The sequence below is a fragment of the Accipiter gentilis genome, chromosome 28 (assembly GCF_929443795.1).
Source record: "Accipiter gentilis chromosome 28, bAccGen1.1, whole genome shotgun sequence".
NCBI lineage: Eukaryota > Metazoa > Chordata > Aves > Accipitriformes > Accipitridae > Astur > Astur gentilis.
This window is the reverse complement of record NC_064907.1, coordinates 18,254,694-18,277,060: the sequence shown is the minus strand read 5'-3', so window position 1 is coordinate 18,277,060 and position 22,367 is coordinate 18,254,694. Positions and strand designations below refer to the sequence as shown.

At 48.9% G+C, this 22,367-nt stretch overlaps 3 protein-coding genes across 8 annotated transcripts in view; 1 reads left to right on the top strand and 2 right to left on the bottom strand.

Moving 5' to 3' along the window:
• LOXL2 (lysyl oxidase like 2) overlaps positions 1-6,891 on the top strand; it is a 55,360-nt gene extending 48,469 nt beyond the window's left edge. For both annotated transcript variants that reach the window (XM_049830545.1, XM_049830546.1), the window contains 3 exons: positions 445-581; positions 1,421-1,532; positions 3,131-6,891. In XM_049830545.1, coding sequence (XP_049686502.1) covers positions 445-581; positions 1,421-1,532; positions 3,131-3,210 — 329 coding nt within the window. In that variant the 3' untranslated portion in view covers positions 3,211-6,891. The remainder of the gene's footprint in view (positions 1-444; positions 582-1,420; positions 1,533-3,130) is intronic.
• Positions 5,332-18,964, bottom strand: R3HCC1 (R3H domain and coiled-coil containing 1). Of its 5 annotated transcripts, XM_049830550.1 has the most exons (10): positions 17,863-17,941; positions 15,119-15,310; positions 14,502-14,607; positions 13,185-13,314; positions 11,875-12,012; positions 10,340-11,585; positions 9,903-10,075; positions 8,537-8,607; positions 7,593-7,688; positions 5,332-5,545 (listed from the first exon to the last, which is right to left on the bottom strand). In XM_049830550.1, the coding sequence occupies exons 4-10, from the start codon at positions 13,277-13,279 to the stop codon at positions 5,397-5,399; spliced, it is 1,968 nt and encodes a 655-aa protein (XP_049686507.1). In that variant the 5' UTR covers positions 13,280-13,314; positions 14,502-14,607; positions 15,119-15,310; positions 17,863-17,941; the 3' UTR covers positions 5,332-5,396. The 5 variants fall into 5 exon arrangements, with proteins under 5 accessions (XP_049686507.1, XP_049686505.1, XP_049686504.1 ...); XM_049830548.1 differs by having other exon boundaries at positions 15,119-17,959; XM_049830547.1 differs by lacking the exons at positions 14,502-14,607; positions 15,119-15,310; positions 17,863-17,941 and adding an exon at positions 17,966-18,964.
• Positions 18,965-20,535: 1,571 nt separating this feature from the next.
• Positions 20,536-21,946, bottom strand: LOC126051387 (D(1) dopamine receptor-like). The gene has a single exon (XM_049830552.1). The coding sequence runs from the start codon at positions 21,907-21,909 to the stop codon at positions 20,545-20,547; it is 1,365 nt and encodes a 454-aa protein (XP_049686509.1). The 5' UTR covers positions 21,910-21,946; the 3' UTR covers positions 20,536-20,544.
• Positions 21,947-22,367: the final 421 nt, after the last annotated feature.

Genomic DNA, 22,367 nt, shown 5'->3' with positions numbered 1-22,367 from the left:
CCCATACAGGTGACTGGCTTCAGAGACGCTGTCGAAGTCCTGAGCGGGGCTGGAATGTGGCCAGAAACCAGTCCGGAGGTTATGGGGTGGTCTCTACAGGTATAAAAGAAGCCCCGAAGGCCCCGTACGCTGAGGTTTTCAGACCTCAGCTCCTTCCGTCCTTATTCTGAGCTGCTCTGAAAACCTCAGTGTGCGGTTTCTGGTGCCTGTAAAGTGAGAAATTCCAAAACGTGCCTCGGGGTGATGAGGTGTGGAAGGTGGCAGCTCCTGCCGTACGTGTATTTCAATACAAGACGTTGAGAGAGAAAGACACTGTTGTATTAAATCTGTGCCTGTAGCTTCTCATAATCTGTGGGAGTTGGAGAACAACTAGCCCTTCCTCTGATGTGCCCGAGGGTGGGAGTGTAACACTTTGTGCCTTTAACTCTTATTGTTATCGTTTAGATGTGCAAAAACAGTACGAATGCGCCAATTTTGGTGAACAAGGAATCACAGTTGGATGCTGGGATGTGTACCGTCACGACATCGACTGCCAGTGGATTGATATTACTGATGTCCCACCAGGCGATTACCTCTTCCAGGTACGGGAGAAAAAGGGGATTTGAGACATTTTTGAGAAATTTGCTTTTGCTTTTATCTTATCCATTAGGGATGTCAAAGATGTAACCGACTGGTTTATTTGTACATCTCCTACAGTGCTCTAAACTTCCACTTACAAAGAGATTATGTTCCCAGGATACCTAAAAGATAAAAAATTACCAAACAGGACAACAAAGTGTTATCAGATCACATATTTCCCTGAGTGAAAAATCAGGGCCAATAACCACAGTTTAGGGATGATGGTCCTAAGAAATCCACGTGCAGCTAATGCATGATAGTCCTACACAATCCACGTGCAGCTACTGTTGTTAACACACTGTGTTACATGTCACATATATATATGCACAGCATCCCACTGTTGTCTCGATCTAAGCTTTTGAGCTGTTTGTAAGCAACACTCGCTGCACTTGCGGATTAAATAGTGCTATTCTTGTGGTGTTTGCATGAGGAGTTAAGATTATGCCTACAGTCTGTTTTGTGCAAGTGGGTGGAGTGGGGGAAATTCTTTGGTTCTAAAACCAGTTGCTTAAACTGGAGAGGAGTGAAGGGAAGAGGAATTATTTTTGTCTGCATTGCTATCGTGTGAAATGTAGAGAAGGTGTTTGAGGGTGTATCTTGGTGGGAAGGTGTGATCTTGATCTGGCTTTAATCAAGTAGTTTCTGTCTCCTTGCAAAATGAGTTAGGTTTTTCCTGTTAAAAAAAAAAAAAAAGGTATTATGGTGTAATGAAAAAGCTGATTCTGTTTCAGTCTGACTAGTAAGCGTTATATCCAGTCCACCTTTAAATAACTTTATGCTGCGTTTCTCCATCACTCCCTAGGTTGTCATCAACCCAAACTATGAAGTTGCCGAATCCGATTATTCAAATAACGTGATGAAATGCAGGAGCCGGTACGATGGGCAGCGCATCTGGATGTACAACTGCCACATAGGTGAGAGTGACTTCTGCAGGGGGGAAGTTTATTGACTGTTGTGTGCATAGATCAGACTGCATTGCTGGCTCTTCGCTAAGAATTCTCTGCGCTTCCACTGCAACGTGCTTACGTGCTGTTTGTACGTGCTCGGAAGGATGAGATACTGAACCCAAACTACACTGGTCCTATTTGCTGTAGACTGTTCAAAAGCAGACACTGCCGTGTCTCTGTTATAGGGTCAAGCTGCTACAGGTTGCAAAGAGTAGGATGGCTGGACGGCGGTGGGACAGCTCGTTACTTAGTGCTGCGTTGTACGTGTTACGGGAGCAGCAAGCACAACGCTGGTAAACCAGCTCCGTGCAAGGACCGAAAGAAATGCCTCAGGCTTGGTAGAATGGGGATAACAGATGTTCCAGCTGTATCTCTTCTACAAAGCGTTTTTCCCTCCCAAGGCTGTCAGACATAAAGAAGGCTCTCATGCAATCTGAGAACTTGTTTATAGAGTGCCTGAGTAGGTCCAGGCAAACAACTACACCTTCTTCCCAGACTTAAATTATTACCAACCTGGGACTGACCTCTTCAGACCCCAAAGCTTCTCTTTTGTTGAAGAGCAAACAAGGACAAGGGGGTGTGAAGCAGAGCAGTGGAAAAGGGCCCTCTGCTTGAGCCAGAAATGAAAGTGCTCTGCTGTCCCTTGAAAGTCACGGAAAACCGAGTATTTTCTTGAATACGTGTAAAACATTATCATTTGGAATTTTGGGGGGTCTTGGAAATATCAGAGCCAAACTTGTTTAAATTTGCATTAATAGTCAATTGTCAAGACCATTTTAAAATGGAATTAAGTTGGGGGCTTTGTAAGATAATATATTTTCTGTGTTAAAAACAGTGTAACAGCAACTGCCTGCCAACCTCCAAATAAAACCAGTGGTGAAGGCAACTTCCAGAGCTGGCTAAAGTTCTTCAAAGAGTGTTTTTCCTGAAAAAAATCCATGTAACCACTGATTTTTCTCATTAATTTCTTGTTGGTGTTTTTTTTTAAGAAAATACTTGTCTCATATGTCACGCTTCAGATTGTGACCTAGTTCAGAAAAGCCAAACCCACTTCATTTGGATGAATGGCCAGTGAAGTGCTGGATGGGCTCTCCAGCTGAGCTTGAAAATATTTCTATTTAGAAATAAGTGTTTAGCTGTCACTGTCTCTCAACTAGCAAAAAGTAAAGGCATGGTCCTACTTAAGAAGAGTGAACAAACCCCACTTACCATCAGCCTCAAGGAGAGCATTTCACAGGTCCTGCCAGTCATCGCCCAATTTTTTTAAGCAACAACGATTAGCAGTGAAATTGAGGGTAGGTTGTAGTCTAGCCTTCCAAATACGTAAAAGACTAGATGTAGTACTCATGGGGACTCGTGGCTGTTCCAGTTATTGTAAGATTTAATTAAGGCTTTAATTAATTAGCCTAGGAAAATCTTTGCTCTTCTAGTACTTGCTTTGAGCCCTTCATTTTCACAGCATCTTTTGCAGATTACACAAAACCCCAGTGTGTTCTTTGCCTTGTGTTGCAAGCTGCCTTTGCTGCCTCCTGCTCAACCCTGTGCTCTTTCTGTAAACTCCCCAGGTGGCTCCTTCAGTGAGGAAACGGAACAGAAGTTCGATCACTTCAGCGGACTCACAAATAACAAGGTGTCCACCCGATAGAACGGCATCGCCTCCCACCCCACTATTTAAAGAACCGAGGTTTCCTGCTTCGGTGATTTCCCTAACCACTGCACAAAAAAAAAGAAAATCAAGCAAACAATCAAACTCTAAATTTAGCAAGGTAAATTATTTTCTAAAGATGCCTTCCTTCCCAGTTTAGGTGCTCAGACCACCATGTGTCTTAACTCCAGTCCCTACTACTGAGGTAGTTAGGAGCAGGCTTCTAAACTCTACTTGGCTCCATATCTTCACCATTCCAACCTTCTCCACAAAGATTTCTCCCTCCACTTTGCAGCACCATCTTTATTCACAGATGTAGGTCCAGGCTACAGCAAGCACAATTTGCCTTTGTTTGGGTACCAGCAACCTAAATATGCCTTTACCATTCACTTTCTTCAAGGCATTAATCTTGGTATCTTTAAGCTCTTTGACTCAAGCTTGAACGCACCATTGAAGCAAACGCCTCCATTTGTGACGCTGCTTCTTGATCACAGCTAATCCTCAGTACTGCCACGTCATTACTGCATTTTAGCAAAGAAACACAGGAAAGGAAAAAAAAAAAATTGGAGCAGCTTTTTCTGGGCAGAACAGTATAAAGCGTAATTTAATACTGAAGTGAAACTCTTGTATTCAACAATCAACTCCCAACACAATCTCTTAAGCGGAGCAGCTAATGCCAGAACTGTTTTCTACGAGTGCATCAGGGCTCCACGAAGCTACACCTCCCTTGTAACAGGTAGAAGACTTTGCGGATCTCCTGATGATGAGTCCACTGGACTGTGAATTTCCATTACGCAGTAAGCTATGCACCCAATAGATTCTACGTACATCTAAATATTACCTGCTAATTCTGGATATTCACTCTGTCTTTTCTTTAAAGGATAGATTTAGTTAAGGCATTGTATCATCACTGTACCTTACAGAGGTAACTTCATGGCTTTCATCATCAGGGATCGGGACGTGTGCTGTCAGACCCACCTGTGTAAGTTGTTCTTTAAAAGGATTTTTACACTTGGTAAATTCATAATGGTGCTACGTGTGTTCCTCTGTTTGTTTGAGGACACGCATTGCTACACATTTTCAGACACAGCTACTTGAATAAAAGCGTTTTACCCAGAAAAAATGTTTTATATGCCATTTGTGTATTTCTACTCCATGAAAGTTTAGGGCCTTGTTCACAATTCCTGGTACTGAAGTTTCTTCTCCCTCTGTGTTTGTACAGAAGACTTCTACAAGCAGCTAAAGTTAACCGAGTACTTACAGCTAACCATTTCAATCCGCAGGGGGAATTTAGACTGGCTGCATCTAACTTGTGCTCTCCATAACCTACCTCACAGGGATGTTGTGAGGCTTAAATAATGCAGAAGTCTTTTGCTAATGCCTGGTCAGAGTATTTCTGTCACTTAGCCAGTGGCCCAGAGGGTAGCAGCTAGCAAAGGTTTTTAGCCTACTGTAAGCTGGAAAACTCCATTTTGTTCTCAAGATGCCAGACTGTGCAGCAAGAGCAGAGGCCGAGATGTGTTGGATGCTCTGTTGCTGCTGCCACAACAAAGTGTCTTGCAGCATCTCTTAACACCAGGCTCTGGGCAAATCACAACCGGCAAGTTCTGGTTTTCTTTTCCTAATCAGTGTATGACAACTTTCCTTGCTAACAGTGCAACAAAGCAAGTCAGGCTCTTTAAACACTATGTAAATAAGGAAAAACCCCTGCAATTCACTTGCATTCAATGCTTGCCACCTTTGTGGGATATTTTAACAATAACATTACAGCAAAGTAAACATTAAACAGATTTTTTTTTGACTCCTGCAGGTGCTCTGCTCTTGCTTACAGCTGAATTTTGGCCAAGAAGATACAATTCCCTTACTCTAACGCATCTTTGTCAAAATTATAGAACAGGCTTTTCTATAAGCAGCCTTACTTTCTGCAAGTGTCCCAGTGAATAACAGACACTTTGAAACGGAGTAGGGCAAGATGCTCTCCATAACGAAGAGCTAACAGCAACCCTCACAGGGCTTGGCTCTTGAGCTCAAGATCTCATTAATAGTAAACTTTTTCCCTTCCCAATTTTAGAAAGAAAAGACGGTGCTAATCCATAAGAGAACATCCCTGTGGCAACTCACTGTTCTGCATGCAGTTTAATATCACAGCCATGCTCATCTATACAACTTTTGTTAGCCGAGGTGGTTTATTCCTCCTGGTCCAAGCTTTCCGGTAGGAGCATTTCGGTGCCCAAGACGCCCTGCTGCTTGTGCTTCAAACCCAAAGCCCGGGTCACCAGCCTCTTCGCCACCGCAGTGTCAGTCTGGGGTCTTTCTTTTGCAAGGTGAAGGAGCTCTAGGTAAAAAATGAGTGAAAATCATTAAGTTAGTGCTTGTTCAGGAGCAGTCTTTTGGCCAAGCCCAAAGACTGGCAGACAGAAGGGCTGATTTGTATTTTCTTAGTTCCTTTACAGAATTAGCCCAAGAGCACGAGCAAGTCCTTCTACCCCTATCCAGTAAATTGCCTTGTCCTTTAGAAAGATGTGCCTCCAGAGTTGTACTTGGGATTTTTCAATGACAGTTCAAAAGCTATTTGGCTATGATTAAGCTCCAAGCCTCTTCTGCAGTGGAAGAGAGAATTGTTCCCCAGTTGCTTTCAGGAACAGCTTCCTAACTGTTCTGGCGAAATTCAGCAAGTCACAGCTCTGAGAACAAAATGAAGGCGCACAGTCAAGTTTGATCTCAATTTAGACTAATCAGAACCAGCGGTCTAAATCTTTAGAAAGCAGCAAGGAAAAACAAGATCTGCGTTTTTTTTAAAAAGCTAAATCTATCAGACACTTTGGAAAAGCCCTTTGGCCAGTAACCTCCATTTTCTGGTAGACACGTGGCTTGCTACAGTTTCACCTTACAAGAACTGAATACACCAAAACTCTACCAAGTCCACAGAAGTCTGGATTTGGCAATTACCTAATCATTTATCAGCAACCGTTTGCAAATTTATTATCCAGTTAGCAATGGGGGCTTTGCTTGCTTTTTCAGAAGGTTTATTAATAAAGGCAGCCCATCAGCAGCTTAAAGAAAAAGGGGCAGACTCAAAGCATCCGCAGCTTGGGAAATAAAACTGCCACTCTTTCTTGACAAAGCTCAGAGAAAAAAAAAAAAAAAAAAAAAGGAAAAAAAAAAAAAAGAGACACTGTCAGCTAATTAAGATCCAAATTTGTATTTGGAAAAAAAAATTGCTACTCAAACTGAATACAGAGTTTATATAAAATGTTCCCCAGAAGGAGTTTATAACCTGATTCCGAAGTGTGCCAATAGGCTAGAGCAACAGGAATCAGGAAGCATGAATGAAAATACACGAAGAGGGGAGTGCAAAACTAAATCCAATTCTTTGACATTTCATTTAAATCTAGCAGTCTTAAAATCTCAGGAACTTCTAACTGTGACAGTGTCCCTTTAAAGCAGTAATACTGATATTTGTTTCAACTGCAATGTACTGTAGAAATAACAGTATAGTTGTACATTCAGCAAAGTCTCTACTGCTACAAGATTCATGGCATTTCTTTACTGTGGCAAGTATAACTGATTACAGTATGATTTTAAAGGCAATAAAAGAAATAGAACAATGTTAATGGCTAAGCTTAACAATTTTTTCCTTCACCTGATACCGAATAAAATTACGCCAACCACAAAATGTAACTGCTCTGGGTTTCGTCTCATCTGTTATCTTTAACCGCACAGAGTAATAGGGCAGAGAAACTTACTGGCATATGCCACGCTTTGTCTTCCTGCGATCACTGCTACAGCTACACCCGTCTGCTGAACAACGTAACTCTTCACTTAAAACTTTACACAAGACAAGCAAGTAACACAAGAAGGACTAAGCCTGAATTTCAGCAAACCACTTAGCTGAAGAGAAAACAAGAAGCAACGGGATTTGATGCTTTTTTGTTCCAGCCCTTGTATAGCAGGAGAGAAAGAGTGACTGTAAACTTAAGTATAGGTAACAGCTGTAGTTATCTCTCCTGTAAGTAAAATATAACATAGTCTTCTTCTGCAAATTTGTTTTTGCCATCACATTCACCTATGCCAACCACTCCTGCCTGCTGCTAATGGGCAGAAACCAGCATTACTGACACAGTAAGTTTTAACATAACTATGATACAGGTTGGCTAAAAATACTGTAGAAAAATGCATCTGCAGGCTTTTACTAAAGACTCTAACACAACAGCTCACTGTCCTGCAATGTCAATAAAGCCATAAAAACAAACAAAAAAAAAGAAATACTGGTCCTTAATATATATTTCCCCATTTAATCTGTCATCATGACCACTCAGGATACAGAGGTCTGGTAAACCAAGAAATACTACTACTAATAATTTAAAAAAAGATTGTCTTACTTGGTCGCTGAAGTGCCTTGATTTTAGACTGCTTTGTTGCATGGATCAACGGTCGGATCTTTAAAGAAGGATAACGTCGCCCCAGGGCTTGAGATGCTTCAAAAGAACAAAGATTGCTGAAATTAGCAGACTGAATATTGGTGGCTTTAATCATAAAAATCAGTACATGGTATAACACCACCGAATAATTTGAGCTTCAGCAGCTGATGCGTTATCATCTCGGGACTCATACTAAAACAGCTAAGCTCAATCTGGTCACCTCAGGCTTACTTATATCACACTTTCCTTGCACAGGAAGAGTCCCAAGAAAATATAAACACGTTTTAAAAAGACACCTCTGTCATTATTAGACTAAATCCCAAGAAAAGAGCCTAAGCTTTTGGACAACATATGCTGCTGGATGGAAACTTTTCTTGGGATGGCTCTGACCTGAGCCTGGGGTGTTTGCCCTGAGCAGATCAGTTTGCCAGGAGGCTTGGTGTCCGGACCTGGGTGCAGCTGCACGTGTAAGGTCCCCAGGAGGTCACAAGCACTCGTTATTGTACGCTTGCAGGAATTTTTGCCTGGTTCCAAGAGAGAAAAAACCTGAACTGGCAAAACAGATTAATTTCTAGAAATGCAGCGTGAGTCGCTCCATATACAAAAGGTGCCCTGGTTATTATCCAAGCCAATTAAAAACCTGCTATTCTTGCAAAGCAGAGTTTCCACACACCACCGCAGTAATTCCAGCTTCTCAAGCCTTAAAAGCCTTTCAAGTTCGAAGCACGCAGGAAGAAAGATGTGATGAACCATGACTACCTTTGGCAACAGCTTAGCCCGAGCGCAAGACTCGGCAGACGCGCGTTGCAAACCACCGCGTCAGTACAGGGTCACCGTGCAAGAGCAGAGAAACCCCAGCAGCTCTGCAGGTCCCTGAATCACAGCCGCGGATCGAGTCACGCTACCTGTAGACAGGCTGGAAAAGATTCCCAGGGCGTGCGTATCATCCACCCACTGGATTTTGAAGCCACTCTCGCTGAAATGAAAAGACAATAGAATAATATTCATCAATAAGAAAGAAAAAAACCCCACACAATAAAACCCATCAGCCACCTCGAGTTATCAAGAGTACTTAATATTTGTATGTAGACAGCTGGTGCTTTTCAAAGCATTATACCCATTTTACATGAGGGGAAAGAGAAGGAAAGGAAGGCACAGAAGAACAGTAGATGCGCCCCTTTCAAGGCCACAATGTGCAATACCCCCAGTAGCTGTTCCCAAGAACACTCCTTCTTCTCTAAAGGAACCCTTGGCCAAAATCAACCAATTTCAGGGGCTGTCTTGTAACACAGAGATATTGTTTGTCATTTATGTAGTGCTCTATAAACACAACCCAATTGCTCAGACATCTACAATAAAAGCAAGTGATTTATAAAAGTGGTTTACAAAGCTTAGAGTGAAGAAACTGATGTGAAAAAAATCTAATAAAGTGTCAGTGGAAAATGTGAGTTTGGGAGCAGGGAGTTCCAAGATTTTCCTGCAGCACAGAAAATACAATCCACTGCTCAGATTAGATCTGTCAATTTTCAGCTCAGTTTCACTGTCACAGCAAGTGGGGAAAAAAATACATTAGAGGAAACTCACACAACAGACAATAAGACAGCTTATTTAAAATGTAAATCGTGGTTTTTAATTTAAGGGATCCGAAGAGGTGAAGTGTTCACATCTAATCCGCCAGGTATGTTAGAAGAGGAGGAGGAGGATGGTGGGAGGAAAACAAGGAGAGGTGCCTACAGACGCTGTATCTGCGCACTCTGGCAGAAGTGAGACTGATTCAGAGCTGCACCAGCACCGTTTATCACTAATGAAGGTCTGAACTTTGCTCTGGTCCTGCTACTAATCCAATGTCACTCCCTCCAGCACAGGGCTCTGTTCCCCATTATTTACATAATAAATCTTATCTCCAACAGCAGGATTGAGCCCTTTTTCTTGCAAAGACTTATGTAAGCATGTCGTTTCACTCAGGCACTAGAATGCAATAACAAAGAAGCTCCTAGAAAGTACCTAAAGACTCTCACTGAGGCCAGAGCAGTAGGAATAAGCCCGCACGTAGATAACTGTGTGTATGGCAGAGCCCTGAAGAACCGGTTGTGTTTTAAATCATGCATAAACAGCAGGAAAACGTCCTTTCAGGCACAGAAAGCGTGTAAGACATAAGGCCATAAAGGTGAAACTAAAATTTAAATTGAATCAGGTTCTGTTGTGCATTCAAGTCTGAATACTGCTCCCTTCATGCCCGCAACGTGCTCAGGCTCTCGGAGAGGTACTCACTGGAAATCCGAGAACGCTTCTAACAGGTGCTCCGTTTTCAGCGATGGGGAGAAGTCATAGATTTCAGTTACGTGGCCAAAATCCCCCTCGCTGAGCTGTGCATCTCCGTAGTTGGAATAATCAAAGCTGATCTTCTCAATGCTTATGTCCTTCACGGTTAAATAACCCACAATCTGAGAACATTTAAAAAAACCATAATAATTAAAAATTATCAGACAAGGTGTTACTTCGAAGAGCAACCCTCCAGGGCCCCACTTCGGTCCCGGCAAACCACTTCTGCGGTCACACGCCTGCCAACAGGTTCAGCAGCCACCTGGGGCAGCCCCGGCACAGGGACTCTCCTGCCACGGACTAATGCCTTCCCCTCGGGCTGACTCCTGAGCCGACCTCTTTTCCCCAAAGTTGCTCCCCACAACAAACCCGTGGCAATACACTACCTCTGCGAAGAGCTCTGCGGTACAGTCGTCCTCGAGGCTCCCCTGTCCGCAGACGGCCGCGTTCTCCTCTTTATCGCCTGCGGACAAATGCAGCTCACGACACAGCGCATCGGCCAAACCAGAACACTCCTTGTCCTCCTCTTCTGCCACGGGCACCTTCCCGCTGCGGTTCTGCACGGGAGCATCCTCCCAGCGCTCATTCTGGTTCTCAGGAGCTGATGGGTCAGCACCACAGACCGGCTCACTTGCAGCCAGAGGCTCATTTCGGGCTTCTAGAGGGTTCTGGCATTGGGTATGCTCCACCTGGGCAGCGTTGGGGCACTCTTGATCTTGGCTTTCCAGTTCGGAGAAACTCTCGACTCCCTCCACCAGGCCGGCATTCACAAAGTCCTTGCCCTGTTCTTCAGGCGGTGACACGTTTCCACCGCTCTCCAGGCTCTTGGCAGCAGCGCAGCTCTTTCCTTGGTTTTCCAGCACCGGCAATGCCGCACTTGACTCTGCTACAGCCAGGTCCGTACAGCAGTTATTGCCACGACTTTCTGATAGGGAGGAGTTTTTGCCGCACTCCAATACACCGGCATCCCGGCTGTTTTGGTCTTCAGCTCGCAGTTGGCACAGGATTTTGCTGTCTTCTGGTATAACAGCGTTGTCACAGCTCAAATCTTGGTCTTCTGCTTCAGTTGGGCTTTTATTGTGTACAGAAGTAAGGGAATCTGAACAGTCTTTATCCTGACTTTCCTGCCCAGAGAAATCGTTACTATTCTCTAACGGCGGGACATCCATACAACATGGAGGACACTCGCTGTTTGCCTCATCGTTATTTTTTCCTGAAACACACTCTTCGCCAGGCTCCTGTTGCTTGCCAAGGGCTAAGGAGACACCACCTGGGCTGCCTTCAGACTTGCCCAGTTCCTCCTGGGCATCCCCGACTGAAGCTTTCGGGCAGATCTCTTCTTCCCGTGCTGTATTCCCACCCGACTCGGTGCCAGCTGCCACCGGGCTCTCCTGCTCCCCCCATTCTGCCTTCTTGCGCATCGCCTTGGGGATGTACAGCGCTTTATCTGGCTTCTTCCTGGGTGGCCTTTTTATCCTGCCAGACCCCACGCAAGCTCGAGAGTTGTCTCCGTGCATCTCCCCGCCGTGCCGCAGCCTGCCGCCTCGGCCCCCCCGGCCCCACGGCTGTGGAGGTCGGTGCGGTCTCGGGGGGTTGCTGCTGGGTTTTTGGTCGCCAGTCTCGCTGGGCAGCCTAGGACCAAAAGAACGGCAGGACGTGAGCGGGGAGCAGAGGAACCCAGGTAACGTGATATTTGCAAAAGATAGAGGACGAAAAGCACCAAATCCACATAGAAATCAGCAGATCGGGGCGGGGGGGAGGGGGGGGAGAGCCTCTGCTTCCTTAATGACTGGAAGGTGCTATCAATAACAGACAGCCTCCTCTTTGCAGGGAAGCAGCACACAAACTTTGTACTTGTAAGCTTAAACAAAAACCCCGTGGTCATAGAAAGAGAAGCACTATTACATCCACTGCACTGTACCTTACAGCCGAGTGACAGATGACCGTCCTCCTCCTCCATCCTTCTCCCACAGAAAAGCTGCTCAACAAATCCACGTTGTCCACGGTCCGATGGATCAGGTACCTGAGGCGACTGGACAGGGGGGGGAACAGGAGCACTCTGAAAAGAGATGGGTCGAGGGCATCAATTTGCAGGAAGGAAAAAAAGACGGGGAGGTAGCAAGAATTTAACAACCTCTCTTCCTCAAGTCATCCCCATTGGAGGGTTTAATCCAAGCCCAAAAGCCAAGCAGGACTTTCTGGTATTAAAGAGCAAAAATCCCTTCTCCATCCTGGATGTCTAGACAGATGTGCTCTCTTTGCATGTAGCACTGGGAGCGCGGGGCAGCTGGGGCTGCCTGGTCCCGGGGCCTTTGGCTGGGACTCCCATTCCTGCCTGTATCCGTTCTGGGAATGGCTGGAAAGTACCAGCACAAGGCTGTTACTCGTCCCCTTCCTCCCAGCTTGAGTGCGCTCCAGAAACCAGCAACTCAAAGAATATGAACGGATGAATAGCCACCACATTCAATTCCATTGCATTTAGACACATTTTTACAATTCCGGTTTCGCTTCTGAGCGTTTTACAATTGCACGGGTACTTTCTCTGCCAAACATTTTTTAAAAAGCAATGAAACAAATATTTAAGGTGATTACAAGCTGGCAAGAAGCTGAACTAAGCCATCCCACCCCTGCTCCTGTCTGACACCCTCTTTCTGGCCATCTTGAGGTTTTCAAAGGTCACCGGATCAGGGACCACGTCCAGTTAGATCCAGCCTGGCCAAAGGAAAACAACGCAGCAATCCAAGGTGAAGTTTGCTGCCACAGAGGAGGATCCGGCATACAGGAAGCCCTCGGCAGAGAGGGGAAATGAAAGTTTGATTACAAAACTATTCATTATAACTCGTCAGGCTGACTAGTAAGCGAGGCCAGACTGCGGCTGGTGCAAAAGCCACCAGCGTCAAAAAAAAAAAAAAACCCGCTTGAAGGAGCACGAACAGAGAAGGGCGCGCGGCAGAAACCCCAAGCCGATCCTTGGCCTGCAGGGATGCTCTGAGCCAGCCTGGAGCTCCGCAGCCAGCCAGACCTTGCAGCCAGGCTCCAAACGCTGCTGCGCAAAACCCAGCCGGCGTTTTCACTCCGCCGAACTGATGCAAAACACGAGACAAGAGTCACAACGTACCATTGCTCCCGGAGCGGCACGTGCCACCGCCCAGGGACCGCACGTGGCAGCGGGGAGCGGGTCACCCCGTGCGAAGACCACCCGGCCGCTCGCCGCCGTGGCTGGACGCTCACCTGTGGTGCTGCCCTTGCAGCATGAAGTGCTCCAGCTCTTCGGCGATCCTGCCCACGAACTCATCCTCGTTGGGCGAGAGGAAAACGCCATCCATGCAGCGCAGCGCCAGGGTGGCAGCGGATGGGAGGCCTGCGAAGGGACAGGGACACACGGAAAGCTGGCTACAAGCTCCCCTGCCCCCCCCCCCGTGGGTGCCCAGCACCCCCTGCAAAAACCCGACCCACCCTCTGCGCAGCTACGCGCACCCCGCTGCAGCTCTGACCCCTGCCCACCCCTAGCACCCCGTATGGCGCTCTCCCCCCCTCGACACCCTTGTGATCCCCCTTCCCCAGCACCGTGCTCCTTTTCTGCGCCATGTTACCCCCTTCCCTGTGCCCCCCCCCGCCCCCCATCCCTCCCCAGCACCCAGCGCTGCTCTGTGCACCCTACCGCACCCCATCCCTTTCCCTGTGCACCCCCAGCACCCTGTACGGCTCCCTGCCCCCCTCGACACCCCTATGATCCCCCTCCCCCACCCACCCCCAGCACCGTGCCGCTTTTTGCACCATGTTACCCCCTTCCCTGTGCCACCCCCCCCCAGCACTGCTCTGTGCACCCTACCGCACCCCACCCCTTTCCCTGTGCACCCCCAGCACCCTGTATGACTCCCTGTCCCCCTCGACACCCCTGTGCAGCCGCTTCTGCTGCTCTTTACACCGTTACCCCCCTTCCCCGTCGCACCCCCGGCACCACGTGCTGCCCTTTGCAACCCCCTCCCACCCCCCCAAATCCCCGTTCCCCCCCATCCCCCTGCGCGCCCCCTTCCCCACCCCCACCCCCATCCCTCCCCAGCACCCCGGGAGGCTCCGTGCATCCCCCCGACCCCGGCTCCGTGTCCGTGTCCCCCCCCCCGTGTCCGTGTCCCGTGTGTTCCCCCCCCCCTCACCGCCAGGCCCGGGCGAGCGGCAGTTCCCGGCGCGGCGCCTGCGCCCGCTCCCGGCTCCTCCCACTTGGAAGCCCCGCCCCCTCCCCGCTGGAAAGCCCCGCCCCTGCCCCGGTGCCCCGCCACGCCCCCTCCCCTCTGGAAAGCCCCGCCCCTGCAGCCATGCCACGCCCCCTCCCCTCTGGAAAGCCCCGCCCCTGCAGCCACGCCACGCCCCCTCCCCTCTGGAAAGCCCCGCCCCTGCCCCTGGAGCCCCGCCCCGTCCCGCGGCCGCGCTGCCGCTCGTGCACGGGGAAAAGTGTTTTTCCCACGCAAGGAGCTCTGGCCCGCGCGTGTTCAGGGATGCGCTGGGAATGGGGCAGCTCGCACCATCAACATCACCCCCCTCCCTCACCGGGACCCTGCCAGAGGCAGAGCAGTGGTGGCGGGAGAGGGTGAGGGTCTGGTTTGTGGGGGACAGGGTATGTTCACCCGTGGCGTGGCCCCTGAAACACCAAATCCTGCAAAAAAAAAAAATAATTAAACCAAATCTCTTTTTTTTTTGATGCCGGACTCATCCCAGTCCAAATCCTGAAAAAAAAAAAAAACAAACAAGCAAAAAACAAAAAAAACCCAAAGAACAAACCAAAAGAAACCCCAAAGCCCAAAGAACAAAACAAAAAAAGCCCAAAGAACAAAACAAAAAAAGCCCAAAGAACAAAACAAAAAAAGCCCAAAGAACAAAACAAAAAAACACCCCCTTTTTGTTGATGCTAGATTCACCCCAGTCCAAATCCTGAAAAAAGACCCCCAACAAACCACAAACCCAAACCAAAAAAAAAAACCAACCAAACCCCTTTTTGTTGATGCCAGACTCACCCTGGTCAAAATCCTGAAAAAAAACCCCAAAACCCACCAAAAAAAAAACCAAACAAACCAAACACCCCCCCCAAAAAAACCCCCAACCCCCCCAAACAAACAAAAAAACCAAACCCAAAAAACCAAACCCCTTTTTGTCTATGCCAGACTCACCCCAGTCCACGGAGGTGGCAGCTCACAGCAGCAGGTACCACCTAGAAGAGCTTTGAAGCTGGGACATCCTTTACTCCCTCATTATCCTTAGCGCAATTTCCCCAGAAAGAAGTACTAACGCTTTTCCATAATCACACAGGTTCCTCCACTCCAGCCAAAATTCCCAGAGTTTTTCACCGTCTTGTCGTCCTCCTTAGGGAGACGGTAGCACAAAGCAGGTAAAGCAGTCAGAAGTAGCCTCTGATGCTGAGAGCCTGAGTTTTGGGATGACTAATGGGAGATTTGGGCCTGTTTCAGGAGTGCCAGGTGAAGCCAATGAGACTTACAGGTGCTCAACATTTCTAAGTATTCTCCTAGTTTCCCATTCCCTCCTTGATGAGTTAATGCATAAATCCTGGGGGGGGGGGGGGGAGCAATTTGCCCCAGGTGAGAGTTTCTGGAAGAGAAAGGGTCTCAAGAATTGGAAACATCGCACAGAACAGAAACAAGGACAGCATCACACCAACTGACTGCTTTCCCAGGGTGTAATCCGTCGCAGAGCTCAGCGAAATCATCCCTGTTTGGTCACTACGTGGCCCTGAGCTGCTCCCAGCTGAGAAGTCGCTGCCATTCAGCATGGGAGCAAGGTCAATGAAAAGGAACCACGCTGTTCGTTAGCGATATGCTCAAAGGTAACTCATTACCTTCCTTATTTCTCTTGTAGGAGCAGAAAAGAACTGTGTCTGGGCTCCTTTACATGCTCCACGCACTGTGAGAGACACAGGGACAAGTCCGAGGCAGCACGGCTGGTACATCAGAGCCGTCCCCACGCTGGCACCGGGAGAGATTCTGGCCTTATTCTTACAAAATCCTCCTCGGCAGGGTTAATCTCTCCTGCCTCTCCCCTCTTAGCTGACTGATTGCTCAAAATTACCATATAGATTGAGAAAGCCAGGCCTGTGATTTCACAAAAGCTTCTGCCAGACTCCTCCAAGCACCTGGAGACCCTCATTCAGTCTTGACCCCTGTCTGGAGCTGCTTTCCTCGGAGACCAACCCTGGCCTCTGCCTGATGAGAAGAGCAGCTGATGTTTCCAATTTGGAAGCAAAGTCAGGCAAGACAGCAACCTACACCAGCCATCCCATTCCCCTCCCCTCCACTATTTTCTCCCTTTCTCTGCTAAATCCATTCCTCCTAAACCTGAAAAAAAAAATCTCTTCAAGGGCAACAGCCGTTCCCTGCCCCACGCCGTCCACCCAGATACCCTCCTGCAACCCAGCCGGGAAAGGAGCGGCGGGCACGACTCCGCATCCGTCTGCTGCGGCAACTGCACCAACCACCCGCGTGCAGTTAATTCCCAGAGTCTTCCTGTCTGCCCCAGGCCGACATAATAAAATGTGCATCGATTTCGTGATCGCACAGACTAAGACAGTGCCTTTTTCCCAGCCTTGCAGCATCCTTTCCAACCTACACGGATACAAGCAGGGAGGCACAATTTCCAGCCTAGGTTTGAGACACGAAAGCTCTGCTCTCATTTTTCCCTTAGAGCCAGGCTGAGATGTCTAGTCCTGAATTCAGGACTAGCAGCACAGCCTTCCAGAACTGGAGCTACCTCCACTGCAAACCAGAGTCAGGGCACGTGGTGCCACTGTCCTGTGTGTGCAAACCACAGCGGGGCTGGCAGCAAAGCCCCCCCTTAGGCTGCTGCTGGCATTTAGAGATGAACCACAGACCTTTCTCTCCACGGCAGACTTTCCAGCAGCGTTTTTGGGCAGTCTGCCGTGTCTCACTGTAACAGCACTAAATAGCTCTGGGGTGCTTGCTGTTCAATCATCGCAGCAGGAACTACACGGGGAAAAAAAGAAAAGAGGAAAAACCCTGCAGAGCTCGAAGGAGCCTAGAGCCCACGGCCAGAGCTTGAGACCAACGGTCCCCTGGGAAGACGGGACTACGCTTGCTGCGGCTTCAGACAAACGGGATTTTTGTCTGCGCAGGGCTGGGGAATGGAGGGGGAGCTACGAGAGTGGGCAAAGCACAGCAGTGCCTGGTGAGGCACTTAGACCTGTCCGTAGCATGGGCCAGGGGCAGCTCAGAGCCCCTGTGCCCGGGCAGCCACCTCTGTCCCCAGCCGGGTGCCGTTCAGGTCCTCCTTCCCCAAACACACGCTTCCTCAGGTTGGGAGCCGAGTCCTGGCCAGCCCCAACGGCTCACCTCCAAGTTGCAGCACCAGTCCCATCAGCCCTGCCCCTCGTCTGAGCTCTCAGGACGGGCTGCCAGCTGCTGCTCCTTCTCTCTCAGGAGCAGCCTCCAATTTCCATTTAAATTGAGATTTCAATGCTCCTTTTCCCTTAGTCCCTGTGTATCCAGGGTTAGCAAGTGGCCTTGGACACTTGAGTTGTGCCTGATGGGTCCCAGATACCTCTCCCTAGTTAATGATCTCTCTCTTCATGTAACCAGGCACCTAATGAGATAATGTTGGGGCCCCGGTACCGCCACAGCAGCTGCCACAGCAGCAGAGGGACACTCCGAGCATTAAAGATGCCAGTTTCTTACCTTACTCTGCAATCCAGCTCACACCAAATTGGATTTGAGCTCCTATTTACTCATTTTATTCTTATCTAGACTGCTCAGTGCTGACAGCTGCGCTTACCCCGACAGCCCCAAAAACCCACCCGTCTTCACAACCTGTCTGCAGGGTGAGCCAACGCTGCTGCCCCCAGTTCACCCACAGCAAAACCAGAGCTCCAGAAAGCGAACTGGCTTACCTGGGATTACAGGGCAGGAACAGAGCTAGCGACAGCACGCACGAGTCCCGACTCATAGTCCCTGCTCCAGGATCAGCCCGAGGTAGGAATTCATTTCACTCACCTCTGAAATACAGGCACTGTACGACTTTAGGATGGGAGGAGGAGGATGCATCCCAGTGGAACTGCAGAGGAGACCTGTGCAGGAAACCCATAGCAGGAAAAAATGAAACCCATTCTGAAGCCAGCTAAACAAGGTGCAGTTTTGCCAAAGCAAGCCTGAGTTACGCTGTTTTGGAGCCGTTTGTCCATTTCCCAGACTGACCACAGAAATGTCTGTAATGCGCAGAGGCCTGTTCCATACCCTGGAATTTTTTGGTTTAGCTCATTGTCACCACCTCGTCTCTTCTGATGCCGATGCCAGGAAGGTATCAGCCGTCCAGCGACCGGCCAGGCCACAAGCCACAGTTACGAGGTCCAGCCGGAGGGAGCTGGTGCACTGCACTGCTGGTAGAGGAGAGCCCCAGTGCTTTGGAGCTGGGGACTGTTACAGTGTTCCCCAACACAAGTTAAATGCAGACAATAACTAGACAAAAAGAAAGGATCATATCACCCTCTCCATTGTCTTTTGTTTGCAGGCTCACCCTGCAACTCATCACAGATAACAGTGATACATTGAGCTGCTTGCTTTTCTCCAGTCTCTTTACAGTCATGGATTAAACCTCAGAACTTTGCCACAAGATTGAGTATCAGTAAACTCTTCAAAAACAGGGAGACCAGGACAGTACTGCTTTGAAAAAAGCTGGGCATTCTGACTCCCTCTCACCACCAAGCCAGGAGTCCCAAAGTAAAGCACAACCATACTACACATGCTACAACACCCTGCTTTTAGCGTGGGAAATTATCATATGTATTGCAGCAACGTTCAAATGAAATTAGTTGCGTTGGGCCTCCTAGAAACACACCAGGTGATTGTGCCCATCTCGGAACACCAACTCCTTCTCTAAGTTAGGCTGTACTGTCCTCCCAGAGCTGAAAAGCCCCGAGACTGTCTCGGTTTTGACAGCTAGCCACCACTGCTACAGGGAGAGACGGTTATACATGAAGTTGAGTCTTACCAGTGCTTCCCTAGAAAAATCCAAGCATCGACCTTGGAGATACAGTAAGCTCTGCTCCCCTCCCACGCTGATTATGCTGTAACTTGACTATAATTGGGCTCTATTTAATAATTACCGTTACTCTGTAATTATCACTTTTTGATTTTTCTTTTTGTTAACATTTGCCGGGGAGGGGGAGAGGCTCTTCTGCTGTGCCAGAGAGGTAAAGATGTCTCAGATTGAAGACAACGTGGATGTGCCACTTGCTGCTGCAGTGTTTAACCAGGCACGGATCAAAACACCTTTCTAAAGTCACCGTGTCACAGCTGGCAGTGAAATGCTGGGGGCTGTTCACTTGCTGTTTCTACCCCCAGCTAACCAGACACAAGCTCCCATACGCACAGGAGAGGCTAATTAAAGAGCACAGGTGAGCAAGGAGTGCTTCTTAAGAAGCCATTATCATTGAAATGAGACAGCAAGGGAGGCAGCAGGGAAGGATCCTGAATGAAATGGGGGAGGAAGGGAATTAGAGGGAGAACAAAGTAAAAGGGAGAAGAAACAGTCTAGGCAAAGGAGGAGGACCTGACTGATGGAAGATGTGGTGGAGGCGCAGAAACCAAAACAGCAATGTTCTTGCTTTAACATCTGATTTTCTCCTCTACCCTCAGAGTCTGAAGGGCTCAGACACCCTCATTCCCAAAGGGTCCAACATCCTGGGGCTAAAACACAGTTTGTGTTCATCCTAGACTGCCCTCAGCTGTGGATATCCCAGCTTAGAGAGGCTGGCTCTTGCTCCAGGGGCCAGAGCACACCTTTAGCATGTCAAATCCTTCCCCGCAACACGCTCCAGACAAGCTGCTACCAAGCACAGCCTTGGGGCTCCAGGAGAGGTGGCTGCATACCCGTCCAGACCTGCAGGATAATTTGCCTGAGCAAGAGAGACAGTCAGAGGTGAGCCTAAAGAGAGTTACCCTAGCAAGGCCATCACCTCCCTCCTGCACAGCCCACTAGGAACGCGAGTTTCCCTCGCTAAAGGCTGCTACGCATTGTCCCGCTGAGCACAAGGCAGGATTATCTAGTTCTGCCAGCAGCGGTTATCACCAAGCGAGCAGTTGCATTTGGCTCATGTCCATTTAGCAGCCTTGGGCTGATGGCCTTTTGGACACAGGCAGTGGCAAAACCAGCCTCTCTCCCCACAAGCACAGCTGCGTTTTTACTTCACTGACTATGGAGAGGCTCAGCAGACCACACAAATCTTTGCTTTCTCAGCTGAAGTCACAAGGAAAGTGGAATTTGAGCCCTTGCATTTTCATCTTTTGCAGAAGGCATTTTTCTATGGGTCAACTAGAGAGCAGCAACAGAGATCTCTACTGCCCACTTGGGCTGGGTCTGAATCTGTGAGTTACAAAACCACATATCCAAAACCCCTTGAGCCATCTGGAAAATCACTCTGGCTATTCCACACTTATTAATGCAAACTCCTGCCCAGGCAGAGTGTGCGATATCCACGTTATCCTCAAACTCCTCAGAAAATAGGCAACTGCAATAGTGTCCCTGTTTCCATCTCTCCTCAAGACCATCCCACCACCCTTTTCCCAACCCTGCCTCAATTGAACGCATTGCTGGTGAAAGGTGTAATCTTCTCCAGCGAGACAGCCGTTTCACACTCCACGTGCATGACTGCAGGCAAGACATCCACAGGGCAGGTGTTGTGAGAGGGCTCAGAGACCTGAGAAACCTCGTCAAAGGACACCTCATTGTCTTCCGTCTGCAGAGGAGCATGAGGGAGAAGCTGGGGGTAGCTGAGGGTCACCACTTCCTTCTGATACGTGGTGTCGTGGTGGTAGGAGACCAGCTCATTGCTGAAGTTCACCGTCTCCACTGCATTGCGGGGGCAAAGGCAGCCACAGCCCAGGATGGTTGCAAAAGCTCTCCGAAAGTCTGCATTGAAGGCATAGATGATAGGATTGAGGGAAGAGTTGGCCCACCCGAACCAGACGAAGATGTTGAAGACAGTCTTGCTGACACAAGGTAGCTCTCTTGGCTCACGAAGGTCGAGATTACAGAAGGGCACCATGCAGTTGAGCACGAAGAAGGGCAGCCAGCAAAAGACAAAGACGCCCATGATGATAGAGAGGGTCTTGAGGACCTTAGTCTCCTTCTTGAAGGAGTTCTTCAGGGAGGCGTCGTGAGGGCAGTCGCTGCTGTGGCAGTTTTGGGCATGTTCCACCGCCCTCTCCAGGGAGGAAATCCTGCGGATCTGCCGCTGGGCAATGCGGAAGATGCGGGTGTACGTCACAATCATGATGGCAACAGGGACGTAGAAGCTAATGAGAGAAGATGAGATGGCGTAAGTCCTGTTGAGGCTGGCATCACAGTTCTCCTCCTCCCCGGTGACGTTAAAACCTGGCTCCTGTTGGCTAAGGAGCTCACGATCCTTGTGCCACTTCAGCTGCACAGGGATGAAGGAAATCAAGAGGGACAGTAGCCAAGCCACTCCGATCATGATGAAAGCCACGTGCTGCGTCATCTTCCTCTCATAGCGGAAGGGGTTGGAAATGGCCCAGTAACGGTCCACGCTGATGATGCACAAATTGAGGATAGAGGCTGTGGAGCACATGATATCAAAAGCCACCCAAACATCACAGAAAGCCCCAAAGGGCCAGAACCCGGCCACCTCGGTGGCAGCCTTCCAGGGCATCACCAGTACAGCCACAAAGAGATCAGAAACTGCCAAGGAGATAACGAAGAAATTGGTGATCTTAGAGCGCAAGTGTCTGAACTTGACCACTGCCACGCACACCAGCGTGTTACCCAGGAGCGTGGTGAGGATGAGAAGGAAGAGTAAGGCTGCTGTCACCACCCGGAAGGACAACTCGGAGTTGCCTTCCTCTGCCCAGCTCTTCCTAGTACTGGTATCATTGATGACATCCTGCCCATCTCCTTCCACGGAGGAGTAAAAACCATCCATGGGTTCCCCTTTGTTCCAGTCCCTGGAGAGGTTTCACAGCTGTTCAAGTCCCCATCAGCATCCAAACCCCCTTTTTACTGCTCTGCTGACATCTCAGAAGCACCAACTGCAATCCTCCCAGCTCTCGCACTCTGCCAGATGACCCAGCACAAGGAAAAGTGCTTGAAGCTCTCACTCTTTTCCAAGTCTCCAGCTGACAGCGTGGCGTTTGTTTTTCTCCCTCTTGCCTCCCACCCCACTTTTCTTTCTTTGCAGCCTGTCGCTCACAAAGAGCTGGCACTCACCTCCAGCACTTGAGCGAGCTGGGAAGGCTTTGCTGCAAGCCTTCCTCCCTCTCCTCTCTCAGCAGCTCTTCATCCGTTGTTGATCTGATGCCTGCTACAGAATCCCAGTCAATCCCTTCTGCGCTGGCCAGGCTGGGACTTGCTGCCAGACGCAAGAGGGAATCTGAGCTCTCT

Bases quoted from the DNA above. Each gene is read 5' to 3' on its own strand.
- LOC126051387 (XM_049830552.1), bottom strand. From the start codon at position 21,909: ATGGATGGTTTTTACTCCTCCGTGGAAGGAGATGGGCAGGATGTCATC.
- R3HCC1 (XM_049830547.1), bottom strand. From the start codon at position 18,056: ATGGGTTTCCTGCACAGGTCTCCTCTGCAGTTCCACTGGGATGCATCC. The intron at 13,315-17,965 runs GTGAGTGAAATG...GTCCCTTCGCAG, and splicing joins ACAGTGCCTGTATTTCAGAG to GCCTCCCATCCGCTGCCACC. The intron at 11,586-11,874 runs GTACAGTGCAGT...TTTTGGTCCTAG, and splicing joins ATCTGTCACTCGGCTGTAAG to GCTGCCCAGCGAGACTGGCG.